The 17,226-nt window shown below is 43.5% G+C and overlaps 1 protein-coding gene across 3 annotated transcripts in view; it reads left to right on the top strand.

Annotated features, from left to right (window-relative positions):
* The window catches only part of acad8 (acyl-CoA dehydrogenase family, member 8), a 181,238-nt gene extending 167,401 nt beyond the window's left edge, over window positions 1-13,837 (top strand). The window contains exons 9-11 of one of the 3 annotated variants that reach the window (XM_072486863.1): window positions 6,457-6,609; window positions 9,076-9,178; window positions 13,380-13,837. In XM_072486863.1, coding sequence (XP_072342964.1) covers window positions 6,457-6,609; window positions 9,076-9,178; window positions 13,380-13,432 — 309 coding nt within the window. In that variant the 3' untranslated portion in view covers window positions 13,433-13,837. Of the gene's footprint in view, window positions 1-6,456; window positions 6,610-8,956; window positions 9,179-13,379 lie in introns of those variants that run through there. The other 2 variants (XM_072486865.1, XM_072486864.1) reach the window with 2 other exon arrangements.
* The last annotated feature ends 3,389 nt before the right edge of the window (window positions 13,838-17,226 follow it).

The following is a 17,226-nucleotide window of genomic DNA, read 5'->3' as shown; positions in this document are numbered from 1 at the left end:
TATTCTTGTTTTGAAGGGGAACGGCCACGAGGGATCCCTGCACTGGCTGCCCGTTCGTTTTCCTTCCCCTGACTGTAACCCAGCTACTCTTGTCCTGTACCTTGTGGCTACCTCCCTGTAACTCTTCTCTATTACCCCCCTCTGCCTCCCGGATGATCCGAAGTTCCTCCAGCTCCAGCTCCCTCACACGGTCTCTGAGGAGCTGGAGTTGGGTGCACTTCCCGCAGGTGTAGTCAGCGGGGACACCGGTGGTATCCCTCATCACCCACATCCTACAGGAGGACCATGTAACTGCCCTAGCCTCCATCCCCTCTTCTCTTACAGAATGTAGCTGCGCTGTGGACCAACTGGAATTCCGCCCTCCGACTCTGCTCCCAGTCAGCTGCACTCTCTGTAAACCCCCGGCTCCCTTCACGCTCTTTGAGGAAGTGTAGGAAACGGAATGAAAGGAGCATCTTGCTCCTTCCTCACCTAACACCCTCAGTCACCAAACTCTCACTATAGCACTCAAATGCACCCAAATTCAGCACTCCCTCAGTCACCAAACTCTCACTATAGCACTCAAATGCACCCAAATTCAGCACTCCCTCAGTCACCAAACTCTCACTATCGCACTCAAATGCACCCAAATTCAGCACCCAGTGCAAACAAAGTCAGCACTGTAAACTGGTTCACATTTATACTGTGACTCTTGCCTCTGAAAACTGGCCTAACCATTTAACTAATTAACAAGCTCCAGCTTCAAGTAGAACCTTTGTTTAAAGCTGATTGAAAATTCACTTCTTGTGACAGCAACTTTTAAGTTAATTAACTAAATAAAAGAAAGACTAGACTTAAGATAAAAATGAATCCTCAATATCCCTCAAGTCACCAAACTCTCACTATAGCACTCAAATGCACCCAAATTCAGCATTCAGTGCAAACCTTCAGCACTAGTAGCAGATGTGGCCACAATTTGTCAATTCTCCTCAAACTGTAGGTGGGAATTTTCAGTTCCAGATGACTGGACTGTTCTTAGATTATCATAGAATTTACAGTGCAGAAGGAGGCCATTCGGCCCATCGAGTCTGCACCGGCCCTTGGAAAGAGCACCCTACCCAAGGTCAACACCTCCACCCAACACTAAGGCCAATTATGGACACTAAGGGCAATTTATCATGGCCAATCCACCTAACCTGCACATCTTTGGACTGTGGGAGGGAACCGGAGCACCCGGAGGAAACCCACGCACACACAGGGAGGATGTGCAGACTCCGCACAGACAGTGACCCAAGCCGGAATCGAACCTGGGACCCTGGAGCTGTGAAGCAGTTGTGCTATCCACAATGCTACCGTGCTGCCCGTGCTGTTCTAACCCGATCAGAAACAAAAATGGGAGTGGAAAGGGTCAAACCCAGCAATGATAGCCCAGTTTAGCACAGTGCACTGGTTTAGCACAGTGCTAAATCGCTGGCTTTGAAAGCAGACCAAGGCAGGCCAGCAGCGAGGGTTCAATTCCCGCACCAGCCTCCCCGAACAGGTGCCGGAATGTGGCGACTAGGGGCTTTTCACGGTAACTTCATTTGAAGCCTACTTGTGACAATAAGCAATTTTCATTTCATTTCATTTTCATTTCAACCTAATATCGGGGATGGGGAAGTCTTTCAAGACCATAATCTGGGCAAGAATTTGGCATTTCATTAAAGGCAAATTGACTAATTTGACTCCGTCCTTTTATTCAGGAAGGCAGGAGAGGATAAACCAGGAAACTACAGGCTAGTCTGTCTAACCTCAGTGGTGGGGAAACTATTGGAAGCAATTCTGAGAGACTGAATTAATCTGCATTTGAAGAGGCAGGGATTAATCAAGAACAGTCAGCATGGTTTTGTTAAGGGGAGGTCATGTCTGACCAACTTGATTGAATTTTTCAAAGAGGTGACCAGATGTGCAGATAAGCGCAATGCATTTGATGTAGTCGACTTGAACTTCGGTAAGGATTTTGATAAAGTCCCACATGGGAGACTGATAGCGAAGGTCAGAGCCAATGAGATCCAACGAAATTTGGCAACTTGGATACCGAATTGGCTGAGTGACAGGAAGCAGATGGCGATGGTCGAGGGGTGTTTTTCTGACTGGAAGCCTTTGCCCAGCATGGACCCGCAGAGATCAATGTTGGGGCTCTTGCTGTTTGCGATTTATGTAAATGATTTAGGCTTGAATATAGGAGGGCTGATCAGTAGGTTCACGGATGTTACGAAAATTGGTGGGGTGCTAAATACTGAGGATATCCTTAGATTACAGGGGGATATATAGAGGGACCTTGGTGGCAGGCCAGGTGGAAACAGTGGCTAAGATATATGATACTTATGCTGTTATTAACCAAGGCATAGAGTTTAAAAGCAGGGAGGTTATGCTGAAAATGTACAAAACGTTGGTTAGAACAAAGAACAATACAGGAACAGGCCCTTCGGCCATCCAAGCCTGGACCGTTAGGCTAGAGTATTGTGTGCAGTTCTTGAATCCACATTTTAAGAGGGATGTGATAGCACTGGTGCAGAGGAGATTTACCAGTATGTTGCCTGGGCTAAAGAGTTTGGAATGGCAGGGGGTGTTTTCCTTTGAGTAGAAGAGACTTGGTTGGGGGGGGAGGGGTGAACTTGATTGAGATGCATTAAATTATGAGGGGTATAAATAGAGTAGACAGGAAGAAACCTTTTCCCTTGGAGGGATCAGTGATGAGGGTGCATAGATTTAAGGTAAGGGGCTGGAAGTTTATAGGGGATGTGAGGAAACTTCTTTTACCCAGAAGGTGGTGGGAGTCTGGAACTCACTGCCTGATAGAACGGTGAAGGCAGGGGTGTCGGTTAAGTTGATCTTTGATTATGATAAATGGTCGGCACAACATCGTGGGCCAAAGGGCCTGTACTGTGCTGTTCTGTTCTATGTGTATTTGTCTTTAATTTAGTAATTTGGTAACATTTAAGAAGTATTTAGATGTGCATTTGCGATGCCAAGGCATACAAGGCTGAAAAATGGGATTAAAATAGTCAGGAGGTTGTTTTTGGCCGACGCAGATGCGATGGGTCGAAGGGTCTTTTTTGTGCTATAGATCTCTATGACTCTATTTAGTAAGAAGATGTTGATTAATACTGTGTAGTTGAAGTTATAGTTATTCATAGACACTTTCAAAAGGCATTTGATGAAAATACCACACAATAAATGGGTTGACAAAGTTGAAGCCCATCAGATTAAAGGGGCAGTGGTAGAATGGATATAAAATTAGCTAGGTTGAGAAAGCAGAAAATGGTGCTGAACAGTTGTTTTTCAGACTGGAAAGAAGTGCACAATGGTGTTCCCCAGGGTCATTATTCAGACTATTTTGATATAACTAATGACCTGGTGTTGGATATTTAGGGTGTAATTTCAAAGTTTGCAGGTGGCATGAAACTTTAAAATGTTGTAAACAATTTGGGGGTAGTACTTAACTTCAGGAGGACATAGACTATTAAGTGGGGAGACGCATGGCAGATGTGATAACACCGATCTCAATGAGTAGTGATGAATTTCGTGGGGGAAGAATTAGGAGTGACCATTGTCATGGATTTGCCGAGTAACAGCAGTAACACAAATTTAGCAAGACATGATGAGATGCAATCTGTCTAGCAACAAGTAGAAATCTACCTGGCATCTTTCCTAGTAACGAGTTTAACAGGCCTCCAGATAGAATCAAATGTGAATCACCTGTTAGTAGAAGCAGCTTCCCTAGACACTTGGGCGATCAGCGAGGTATACACATGCTAATTTATCGAGTCAAGGAATGTGAGAGGGGCAGACAGCCAAATACACAGAATGCAGAATCAAAAGGGAATACGGGTATAATTGCCAGGACACTCAGAAGCAAAGAAGGACAGTTTTACATCCAGCAGCCTGTAGGCCAGGTTTACACCGATCAGCTGGAGGTCGGCAATGCAGCTGGCAAGCGAGAAGACAAGTTTTACTTCTAATAACCTCTAAGTCTTAAATCCAAAGCAGTGCAGAAAACCTTCGTAAAGGCAGCTTAAATATCGGCATTGGACGAGAACAAGGTGTTTCACAGACTTGATTTTCTTCTGTATATTGTGTGGTTACTATAAGCTGCTTTTGACTAGTACATCTATTTAATTTGGATGTTATTTGGGGGAAAGTGAAAGTCTTGAGGAGTTTGGGGATCGTAGAACATACTGGGTATGTGTGTTTACGTAAACTATATTTGTTTGGTAATTAATATACCTTAGCGTAGTTTAGTCATGTTCATGTTTCATTAAAGTTTGATTAAAGATAGTCAGCATGGCTTTGTGAGGGGCAGGTCATGCCTCACAAGCCTCATTGAATTCTTTGAGGATATGACGAGACACATTGATGAAGATCAGGCAGTGGATGTGGTGTACATGGATTTCAGTAAGGCATTTGATAAGGTTGCCCATGGTAGGCTCATTCGGAAAGTTAGGGGGCATGGGATACAGGGAAATTTGGCTGTCTGGATGCAGAATTGGCTGGCCGAAAGAAGACAGCAAGTGGTAGTGGATGGAAAGTATTCCGCCTGGAGGTCGGTGACCAGTTGTGTCCCGCAGGGATCTGTTCTGGGACCTCTGTTCTTTGTGGTTTTTATAAATGATTTGGATGAGGAAGTGGAAGGGTGGGTTAGTAAATTTGCCGATGACACAAAGGTTGTGGGAGTTGTAGATAGTGTTGAGCGCTGTTACAGGTTACAACAGGACATTGACTAGAGGCAGAGCTGGGCTGAGAAGTGGCAGATGGAGTTCAACCTGGATAAATGTGAGGTGATTAATTTTGGAAGGTCGAATTTGAATGCTGAATACAGGTTAAAGGCAGGATTCTTGGAAGTATGGAGGAACAGAGGGATTTTGGGATCCACGTACATAGATCCCTCAAAGTTGCCACCCAGATTGATAGGGTTGTTAAGGCGTATGGTGTGTTAGCTTTCATTAACAGGTGGATTGAGTTTAAGAGCCGCGAGGTTTTGCTGCAGCTTTATAAAACCCTGGTTAGACCACACTTGGAATATTGTGTTCAGTTCTGGTCGCCTCAGTATGGAATCTTTGGAGAGGGTACAGAGGAGATTTACCAGGATGCTGCCTGGACTGGAGAGCATGTCTTCTGAAGAAAAGTTGAGGGAGATGGGGCTTTTCTCACTGGAATGAAGAAGGAAGAGAGGTGACTGATTGAGGTGTACAAGGTGATGAGAGGCATGGATAGAGTGGATAGCCAGAGACTTTTCCCCAGGGCGGAAATGGCTGTCACAAGGGGATATAATTTTAAGGTGATTGGAGGAAGGATTAGGGGAGATGTCAGGGGTAGGTTCTTTACACAGAGAGTGGTGGATGCGTGGAATGCACTGCCAGCAGAGGTGGTGGAGTCTGAGTCATTAGGGACATTTAAACGACTCTTAGACAGGCACATGGACAGCAGTAAATTGAAGGGGTGTCGGTTAAGTTGATCTTTGATTATGATAAATGGTCGGCACAACACCGTGGGCCGAAGGGCCTATACTGTGCTGTTCTGTTCTATGTGTATTTGTCTTTAATTTAGTAAATAGTCTTTAATAATTGTTACGCAGACTGCTTATTCTCATTGGGGGTGTACTTGTCTCCTCACACCATTCCAAAAACAAAATTATACATCCCCGAGACCCAGTGTTCCAAGTTGGGATACACACGCAAATAACATCATTGTGGTTCATGACAATATAAACTGAATATCATAATTATTAAAAGTAGATTGCTGAAATGGTGTGACTAGGCAAGCTGGGGTTATTCACCTTGGAACAGGGAATGTTAACAATGGGCGGCACGGTGGCGCAGTGGTTTTCATGGGTTCGATCCCGGCCCCGGGTCACTATCGTGTGGAGTTTGCATATTCTCCCCATATCTGCGTGGGTCTCACCCCCACAACCCAAAGATGTGCAAGATAGGTGGATTGGCCACACTAATTTGTCCCTTAATTGGAAAAAAATAATTGGGTACTCTAAATTTATTTTAAAAAGTGAAGGTTAACAGGACATCTGATGGAGATGTTCAAAAGCATGAAGAGTCCAGATGGAATAGGTAAAGATAATCTGTTTACAGTGACAGTGTTTGAACAGGTGGAACCAAATTTAAGGAAACCGTTAAAAGAAGCAGACATGTTTTTATGCAAGTTGCTGTTACCTGAAATGCATTGCACTTTGAGCATGCAGGAAGCAATTTCAGTGGCAAGTTTCAAAAGGAAGTAATTTCAGTGGTTACTTTCAAAAGGAAGCAATTTCAGTGGTTACTTTCAAAAGGAATAGTAGAAGATGAATGGCATCTTCAATGGGGAATGGAGTATCCCTGGAAGATGCAGTACCCTGGGAATTCAATGATGTGAGCAGTTTGTAGAATTCTGTAATTCATTTTGTGACTTGCACTGATGCTCACTTTTGCTGTTTGCTTCTTGCAGTATCTGCAGTTTAAACTAGCTGAAATGGCAACAGGGTTGGTGGCAGCTCGTTTGATGGTGCGCAATGCTGCTGCAGCACTCCAAGAGGGTCGGCAGGATGCAGTAACCCTATGTGCAATGGCCAAACTCTTTGCAACTGATGAATGTTTTACAGTAAGTCTAGAGTGTCGTGTCAGCTCTTCCAGTCAGAGTAACAAGAATCAGAGACTTAAACAATAGTGCTGGCTGCACAGCCTGAACATGAGGTGACTCTCGGCCTCAGTACTGCAACAGCCATGTACTTGCTCCATGTACATGTCTGAGGCATGTAAAATTCTGACGGGTTCAATAAAATGAGCAAAAAGGGCTAAGACTGCTTTCTATGGTTGGGGAGTCAGTGGGTTATATTGTCCGAGATAATTCGATAACAATGTGAAGTAGAAGTGGCTACATGGTTATGATTACAGTGGGATTCATTTTGAAATGGCAAACGAAAGATAAAACATGGTGACAGTGGGCCTCCTGAGCTTTAAACGTAGTTGGTTATAGATTCATTTCATTTAGAAAAGTAATTCATTAAGCATTGGTCAAACATTGGAGGAGTGTAACCCAGTTAACACACAACTAAAAATGCCATAGCTGCACAGGACCAGACTTTCAAAACTGCAGGGTCATGACTTAACTGCAGGAAAGATTTTAAAATTGCGGTCCCGAAGGTTGTCACGGAATCTAATTGCCCCCAGGCCACCTTGTAATATTCAAAGGACCAGTATTGTGGGGATGGTGGCTGGACTGAACGAAAGACCTACTCTCTGCTAATTAACAGCCCCTTAAGCTCCTTGTTAAGGGGTCTGTCTGGTACAGAATGGAATTTTAAAACTTGGTTTTCGCAAAGTCAACCAGTCTGGTCCTGATAATGTACATATTCAGGCATCTGTGGTGAATGTAGGAATTTCAGATGTAGTCTATTATAGGTATTTGGTGGAGTAAGGGTTAGCATGTGTATGACTGCTGCAGCAGTGTTTTTTTTAAATCCTGATTTGAAAGGTTTTGGGAACCAGGGGTGCAATTAAGGCATCATTAAAGCTTGGGCTAATGAAGTTGTGTTTGGATTAAAAAGGTTCCCTGTGGAGTTGATTAGATTTCAGCTTGATAAAATTATGTAATTACTGGGAGGAGCTAAGGTACCAGGCATTTTGCAGAAAAGCAGTTTTAGTGAAGTTTCAGATTGAGATGTGAGCAGAAGTCAAGCATCTGCTCTCACTCCAGTTCAGTCTGTAGACAGATTAGCAGTTCCTTTCTAAGTAATTCAGAATTGTATGATTAGAGGTGAGCTGAAACAAGCTGAGAAGCAGCTTCTGAAGAAATACAGCCAGAATTTTAGCAGATTAGAACATACTGTTAGCACAGTACAGCCCCTTCAGCCCACGATGTTGTGCCGACTACTTATCCTAATCTAAGATCAACCTAACCTACACCCCTTCAATTTATAGAACATAGAACATTTATCTTACAGGATTCAGGTATTTTCTTCAAAGCAGTGTCAAAAGATATCTCTTTCTCAAAGTAGAGTATTCCGACATCTCCGTACAGCAAGTATTCCTGAGTACTAACTGTATTTGAAAGTGGATTGAGAGCTGGGATTTTTTGTGTGTTTGAGTGGGAATATAGATGGCAGTTAAGGGTTATAATACCACTGTGTTGAATCGCATTGTTTAAGGGGTAATTATAAGCTATTTTTTTGTGTGATGTTAATGATATTTTAACACTTTGTTAGTAATAAAGTTTACTTTAATATACCATATCCCTATTTTGCGTGGAATCACTCCTGGAGCGAGGTATTGTTTTCCACACTCTGAGAAAATTAAGATAAAATATTGGGGTTTCTGTCCCGTATCCCAGCCACTATTGGGGTCTGGTCTGGGATTATAATACATCAAAAGGCTGAGAGAAGATGAGGGACTCCAATACTCCCAGTGTACAAACAACAATACAGCACAGGAACAGGCCCTTCGGCCCTCCAAACCTGTACCGATCATGATACCAACCTTGGCCAAAACCCTCAGCAGTTCCTTGTGCCATATCCCTCTACACCCATCCTATCCATGTATTTGTCAAGATGCATTTTAAATGCCGTCAATGTATCTGCTTCCACAACCTCCACTGGCAACGCGTTCCAGGCACTCAACACCCTCTGCATAAAAAACCTGCCTCGCGCATTGCCTCTGAACTTTGCCCCACGGACCTTACTTATGCCCTCATCTATTCCCTGAAGCTCCAGTTTTGCACCACAGCAAGACACTTTATTGAGCACAAATGGTCAGGGCCATCAGCTGAACCAGAGATAGCTAACAAGGTACTAGTCAAGTCTCTGAGAAATAAAATCCATAGTTTGGACCTCCATAGGTCGAGAGATAATTAATCATTTGTCTCTATTATCCCTTCATTTTTATTTAAAATGTTTTTGCAACACAATTCTTGTTTAAAATGACTGAAAAGAAGCAATTTCTTTACGTTTCAGCACCTCAAAGGTATACGGTGCTGCATCTTCACCAAACATAAACAAATGCAAAAGATTTGATCTTCAGGAAGAAAACAGGCTGATCAGGAAATCAATAAAATAAACTGTCTCTCATACAGATCTGTAATCAGGCGCTGCAGATGCATGGTGGCTATGGCTATTTAAAGGACTATGCTGTACAGCAGTTTGTTCGAGATACCAGGGTGCATCAGATCTTAGAAGGTAAGTATTTAATACAATTTATGGAATTATACTGCACACTAAGAGGCCCTTCAGCCCATTGCGCAGGCTATTTGAAAACACTCCAGTTCCTCTAAATAGTATCTTCATGACATTTCATTACAACAACAAAACAAGTTGGATTAATACAGCACCTTTAAAATGATGAAACATCCCAAGGCACCTCGCAGGAACATTATTAAACAACATAAAACACCAAACCACGAAGGAAGGTACCAGGTCAGATGACCAAAGCTTAAGGTAGGTCTTAAGCAGTGCCTTAAGTGAAAAAACTCAAGGTGGAGAGGCATATGGAGAGTATCCCAGAGCTTGGAGCCTTGGCAATTGAAAACATGGCCACCAATGGTGGGACAATTAAAATTGGGGATAAGCAAGAGGCCAGAATTAGAAGAAAGCAGATATCTTTGGACATGATTGCAGAGTTCTCAAAATCACAGAATAATACAGTGCAGAAGAGGCCCTTCGGCCCATCGAGCCTGCACCGGCGCATGAAAGACACCTGACCTGGCTACCTTATCCCATTTGTCAGCACCTAGCCCATAGCTTTGAATGTTATGACATGCCAAGTGCTCATCCAGCTACCTTTTAAAGGATGTGAGGCATCCCGCCTCTACCACCCTCCCAGCAGTGCATTCCAGACCGTCATCACCCTCTGGGTAAAAAAGGTTGTCCTCAAATCCCCCCTAAACTTCCTGCCCCTCACCTTGAATTTGCGTCCCCTCGTAACTGACTCTTCAACTAAGGGGGATAGTTGCTCCCTATCCTTCCCGCTCAATCTTGTACACCTCGATCAGGTCGCCCCTCCGGCTTCCCTGCCCCAGCAAAAACAACCCAAGCCTATCCAATCTCTCTTCATAACTAAAATATTCCATCCCAGGCAACATCCTGGTGAATCACTTCTACAACCCCCCAGTGCAATTCCATCCTTCCAATAATGTGGCAACTAGAGTTGCACACAGTACTGCAGCTATGGCCTCACCAAAGTTCTATACAACTCCAACATGAATTCCCTGCTTTTGTAACCTATGCCTCGATTGATAAAGGCAAGTGTCCCATATGCCCTGTTCACCATATTAACCTGCACTTCTGGCTTCAGAGATCTAAGGACAAACACGCCAAGATCCCTTTGTTCTTGACACCCAGTGTCAGGCCATTTATTGAATATTTCCTTGTCAAATTACACTTTTCAGGGTTAAATTCCATCTGCCAATTTTCTGTCCTGTTTATACTCTCCTGTAATCTAGGAATCTCAACCTCACTGTTAACCACCTGGCCAATTTGTTGACCTCAGGTTTATGGTGGTTGAAGGTGGGAGACCAACTGGAAATGCATTCATATAGTTAAATCTAGATGTAATGAAAGCATGATGAGGGTTTCAATTGCAGATGATCTGACAGGCAAAGTTAGGCAGTTATAAGAGGTGTATTCGGCAGCCTTGGCATTGAACAGGTTGAATATTTTCTACTAACTCCAAGATCTGTACCTGCGGCGGCTCCACTCGGGCCATCGTCTGGGCTTCCATGCTTACCGTAGCAGTCCTTCTACTCATCACGGCCTAGCTCCCACAGGCTCGCCATTGCTGATGACAGCTGTGTATGGCCCGACCGTCCAGCACCATCCATTTTCAGGACTAGTTTATTCGGAATGCTTGCCTTCATCAGCTGGTCCATTGAGTATAAAAATTGGCAAGTCATACTGCAGCTCTATAGAACCTTAGTTTCACTGCACTTGGAATATAGTGTTCCATTCTGGTTGCCACACTATCAGAGGGGTGTGGAGGCTTTGGACAGGTTACAGAAGAGGTTTACCAGGATGTTGCCTGGTATGGAGGGCATTAGCTATGAGGAGAGGTTGGATAAACTCAGTTTGTTCTCACTGGAACGATGAGGGTTGAGGGATGACTCGATAGAAGTCTACAAGATTATGAGGGGCTTGGCAAAGTGGATAGTCAGAAGCGATTTCCCACGGTGGAAGTGTCAATTACTTGGGAACATAGCTTAAAGTGCAAGGGGCAAAGTTTAGAGGAGATGTGCAAGGGTAGTTTATTTACACAAAGGGTAGTGGAAGCAGGTACGATAGTGACGTTTAAGAGGCATCTTGACAAAAACATGAATAGGATCGGAATTGAGGGATATGAGCCCCGGAGGTGTAGAACGTTTGAGGTTAGACGGGCAGCATGGTCGGCGCATGCTTGGAGTCCTGTGCTGTACTGTACTTTGTTCTTTTGTTCTTTGTGAGTTGTTGCACACTCCTTAACGGGCTTTAAGGCAAGATGTGGCTTAGTGGTATTGTCACTGGATAATGCTCTGAGAGCCCGGGTTCAAATCCCACCACAGCAGATGGTGGAATTTAAATTCAGTCAAGCATCTGGAACTAAAAGTCTAATGATGATCATGAAATCATTGTTGATTGTCGTAAAAACCTATTTGGTTCACTAATGTCCTTTAGGGAAGGAAATCTGCCACCCTTACATGGTCTGGCCTACATGTGATTCCAGACCGACAGCAATATGTTTGACTCTTAAATGCCCTTTCAAATGGTTAATTAGTTAAAGGGCAGTTAGTGATGGGCAATAAATGCTGGCCCAGCCAGTGACGCTTACATCCCCTGAACGAATAGAAAAAAGATCACCTTTTATTCTTGTAAACTCCAACCTGTTCAATCATTCTTGAGATAAGCCCTTCATCTCCGATATGAGTTAAGTAAACCTTGTCTGCACTTCTTCTAACAAGTATATCCTTTTTTAAATAAGGAGACAAAATTCCACACATTATTCTAGATGTGGTCTCGCCAAGGTCCTGCAAAGCTGCAGCAAACCTTTCCTACTTTTATATACCATTTCCCATGCAGTAAACACCAACATTCGTTTGCCTTCCTAATCATTTGCTGTACCTGCATAGTAACTTTTGTGGTTTACGTACCAGGTTGCCCAGATCGCTTTATACCGCAGAGTTCTGCAATCGCATTTCCTTTTAAATAGTGTACTGTTCCCCTCTTTTCCTGCCAAAGTGGACAATTTCACAGTTTCCCTTATTCCATGTGCCAAATTTTGTCCACTTACTTGATCTCTCTACACCCCTTTGTCAACTCTATATCTCCTCTTGACAACTTAATTTCTCATCTATCTTGGTGCAATTGGCAGACTTTGAACTGGAGTATACCCACGACCGCTACTGTCTAGAAGGACAGGGGTAGCAGACACATGGGAGCACCACCAACTGCAAATTCCCCTCCCAAGTCACTCACCAAGCTGACTTGGAAATATATCACCGTTCCCTGTCAAAATCCTGGAACTCTTGCTTCCCTCACACACCACATGGACCACCGTGGGTCACCACCATCACCTTGAGGGCAATTCAGGGTGAGCAGTAAATGCTGGTTTAGCCAGTGACACCTACATCCCATAAATACATTTTTTTAAAGTACAGAGCATAATTTAATAGAATTCAAAAAGATTAGATGTCTTAATACCATCTACTGGGGAGCACTATATATTTCTTCTCAGTCTAAAAATCAACTGGTCACCGTTACTTCTGGATTTTAAATGTTGCTAATAAACCTGGGTGTTCATAACCATGAGGGTGCGAGGAAAAGTAGTTATGGAGAAACTTTTTGCGTTAGCAGAAGCGTCAAAAATCAGGAGACAGAAATATAAGATGATTGGCAAAAGAAACAATATAATACTTTTTTAAGCAACGAGTGGTTAGGATCTGAAATGTCCTGCCCAACAGTGTAGTGGATGCAAAATTAGCTGTAGCCTTCAAACTCAAATTTTATCAGCACTTGGGGGAAAAAAATTTGAACTACAGAGAAAGGGCACAGATACAAAAGTTGAATGAGTTCCTTCGTTGTAACTATTCTGTGATTCTCTTCCACATGGAGCCTTATCAAATGCCTTATTTAAGGCCTGGTCTTGAATGTTGGGCATCATGCACTCATTTCTATACCAAATGTAACCAGGTATATGTAACCCCACGATCACAAAATCTCAGTTGTAAAAACCCGTCTTAGAAAGTGTATCCAATACCCATGGTTGATAAATGTCATCTTGCTTCTTATGGTCACTCACTCTACCCACCTCATTCTACCCATCTTCTCCAGCACGTTCATAAAATATTTTCGTAATGAATGGGGATAGTGTTTCTATTTGGAAGAAGTAACGTAATATCTTTATTTCTTATAGGAACCAATGAAGTGATGCGAATGCTTATCTCAAAGAACCTGCTCAATGACTAATTTTGCTGTGCATTAGTATAGCTCTGCAGAAGAGGAACAAGTCATTTTATTGAGTGTGTATCATGGCCAGACTGCTCCTACACTCCATAGTAAGGTATCTGACCAGTAAAATACAATAGTTTTCTTCTGTTTAATTATTTATTGGACCTGTAACTGGTACGATTCTTATATAGTTTCAAACTCACGTGTAGCCACATGGCAGAAACACCTCAACCACACAGATCCTTAGTGTTTCACTGTTACAGTTGCTACAGTGAGTGGCAAGGCTGACTACCAACTTGTGGCTTTACCCCAGAGTCTCAGCTGGATACTGAATCCTGGAATCCTGTGAAATACTAACCATTTTTGGAAAGTCTTGACATTGTCAACTGTAGCCATAAATCTGATTAAACTATTGTATAACCATCCTGATACATCAGCCTATTTTGTTTCAGAATTAGTGGTGTGTGGACAGAAGCATTTTTTTTTTTACATTCCTGGCTGTTATAACCAGCTTGCATGTCATGAGATGAAAACAGGTCAGGAAGTTCCAGTCTCATCAGGGATATAAAAATTACCCATCTGTGTTTTTAAACATAAGCCTAATAAAATGGATTTGCACATTAAAGGGACTCACATGACCCAGTGACCCGTGTTAACTAGACATTGTGGTTTAAACCATGAAAAGCAAGATGTCTTTGTGATTTTTAAGATGTTCATTCTTTGTCCCTTCCTCAGGCAGTTAAGCAAGTTTGATGGGCTTTAGACCTTGAGTTCAGCCAGGAATGAGAGTAATGTTATATTACCTTCTCACAGCAAGCAGAGGTGAATAGGCAAAGAGAGTAAAGGCAATGCCAGCACAAAATGAACAAAGTGGTCCATTCAAGCCAGTATGGTACAGCAAAAATTGAAATCTATGGTAAATTTAGAAAAGAACCATAGAATCAACCGTGCAGAAGGAGGCCATTCAGCCCATCAGTTCCGCACCGGCCCTTGGAAAGAGCACCCCGCTTAAGCCCATGCCTCCACCCTATCCCTGTAACTCAGTAACCCCACCCAACCTTTTTGGACACTAAGGGCAATTTATCATGGCCAATCCACCTAACCTGCACATCTTTGGACTGTGGGAGGAAACCGGAGCACCCGGAGGAAACCCACACAGACACGGGGACTCCGCACAGACAGTGACCCAAGCTGGGACTCGAACCCGGAACCTGGAACCCTGGAGCTGTGAATCAACAGAGGCAAAATTTGTAGAATGGATTGCAATATTTAACCTGAACCCATTAAGCAGTATGTGAGAGTTGAACTGCCATACAGCTGTGTTAATTAACTCATGTGCAAGTCAAGATGAGAAGAAAATGAACTGTAAAGGAGAACGGCAATGGCACAGATGGCAACTCAGAAAACAGTAGCACAAGGTGGCAAGAAACAACTGCAAATATTGAATGCTGTTAAACTTAAAATATTGAAATTCACCATCTTGCTCTCATGCTCACGCTTTTGTCCTTGGCTTGTTACAATGTTCCACTGAAGTCCAATGCAAACAGGAGGAACAGCACTTCATCTTCCAATTAGGTACTGTGCAGCCTTCTGGACGTAATGTTGAGTTCAACAACTTTAGACGTTGAGTTCAACAACTGCAGACTATGAATTCTCTCCATTTTCCACCGCCTCTCTGCATCGTCTGTACCTTGGTCTCATGTTTTGTTTCACCATGGTGACACCGAGAGGGAAAGAGACTATGGAGATTAATGGATCACAGCAGGGCCACCTGATGTTGAATGCAAAACAGTTGTGGAAGTTATGAAGAATAACTAAAGCGATTGTTGCACCTAACATTCCCGAGACACTGTTATCTTTGTGGTTCTTTAACACCAATTGAAGCACCTGACCAAGGGGTGGAACTAGGACTTGGTTAATGGAGCAGCATGTTTCTCCGAAATCACATCTACAGCAGGTACAGTAGCAGATGAGGAACAGATAAAAGCTGCTGCTACATTGGAAAGTTCAGAGGATGGCAATGCCACCTCAAGTCACTGTTGCTTTCCAGTGCACCCTCCACCACCCAGATACACAGCACTGCACAGATGCTGCATCTAGCCTGTCTCGTCCTATTAGAATTCTATAGGTTTCTGTGAGATTTCCCCTCATTATTCTGTGCTCCGGCAAATCCAGAGGTGCAACAAAGCCTAACCAATTCAATTCTCCTATGTCAGACCTTCCATCACATGAAGAATGGACCTGAAGTACACATGTCACCAAAATCTTATGTGCTGGAGCAAGAAAAGCAGCAACCTGCTCTACATCAATTCCAGGCTCAGGGGTCTTCGTTGAAGTGAACGTAAGCAAGTGTGAATGCATGGACTGGTACTTGGGATTCCACTGAATAATAATTTGTGAACTGCAGGAGCCTTAACAGCTGAGGGTTTTGATATTCAATGTATAACAACTGTATTTATTTTTATGCAGTTGTCGAGAGTGATCAGATATGGAGTCAAATAGATCGATGGTATATAAAAGTGAGGGCCCATGAGTACCTGTGTTGACAGAAGGCCTTGGCATTTAGTGCTGCCGGGTATAGAGAAATGCTAATAGAAAGGTCAGGAAGGTCGTCTCAGAGAAAACATTTTGGTTTGGTAGCCCCTTGACCGTGTCCAGAGGTGAAATGTTTGCTGATCAGATTAGTATGTCAGCCTGCCATTCCTATCGCCGTCCAGTGAGCTGGACCCCCCCATGGGCCAAATTCATTGACTGGCATCTGTTAAGATGCCTCAAGGCTCACCCTCTGAGGATGTGGCTCACTCAGTGTCTTCCTCGGGCTCCAACACTACTCCCCTCTGGAGCATTGTGTTGTGTAATGTAGGACATAGAACAGTACAGCACAAAACAGGCCCTTCGGTCCTCAATGATGTGCCAAGCTTTGTCCGAAACCAAGATCAAGCTATCCCACTCCCTGTCATTCTGGTGTGCTCCATGTGCCTATCCAATAACCGCTTGAAAGTTCCTAAAGTGTCCGACTCCACTATCACAGCAGGCAGTCCATTCCACACCCTAACCACTCTCTGAGTACAGAACCTACCTCTGACATCCCTCCTATATCTCCCACCCTGAATCTTATAGTTATGCCCCCCTTGTAACAGCTACATCCACCCGAGGAAATAGTCTCTGAACGTCCACTCTATCTATCCCCCTCATCATCTTATAAATCTCTATTAAGTCGCCTCTCATCCTCCTTCGCTCCAATCCAATGAGAAAAGCCCGAGCTCCCTCAACCTTTCCTCATAAGACCTACCCTCCAATCCAGGCAGCATCCTAGTAAATCTCCTTTGCACCCTTTTCAATGCTTCCTCATCCTTCCTATAATGAGGTGACCAGAACTGCACACAATACTCCAAATGTGGTCTCACCAGGGTCCTGTACAGTTGCAGCATAACCCCACGGCTCTTAAACTCAAGCCCCCTGTTAATAAACGCTAACACACTATAGGCCTTCTTCACGGCTCTATCCACTTGAGTGGCAACCTTCAGAGATCTGTGGACATGAACCCAAAGATGTCTCTGTGCCTTCACATTCCTCAGAACCCTGACGTTGACCCTGTAATCCGCATTCAATTTTTTAAAAAAATAATTTTTATTAAGGTTTTCACAGAATATCAATAACAGAATGGAAAAAGGAACCCAACAGGGTTAAATACAAAACACAGTCAAAAAACAACCCTCCATATCCCCCTCCCCCCTGTACGAAAATAATAAATTAACACCCCAACTTAACACAGAGCCAACATAGCAAATATATACACCCCCTCAGATCCC

Source organism: Scyliorhinus torazame, chromosome 21, assembly GCF_047496885.1.
Source record: "Scyliorhinus torazame isolate Kashiwa2021f chromosome 21, sScyTor2.1, whole genome shotgun sequence".
In the NCBI taxonomy this organism is placed as follows: Eukaryota; Metazoa; Chordata; class Chondrichthyes; order Carcharhiniformes; family Scyliorhinidae; genus Scyliorhinus; species Scyliorhinus torazame.
This window is presented reverse-complemented; position numbering and strand designations above follow the sequence as displayed.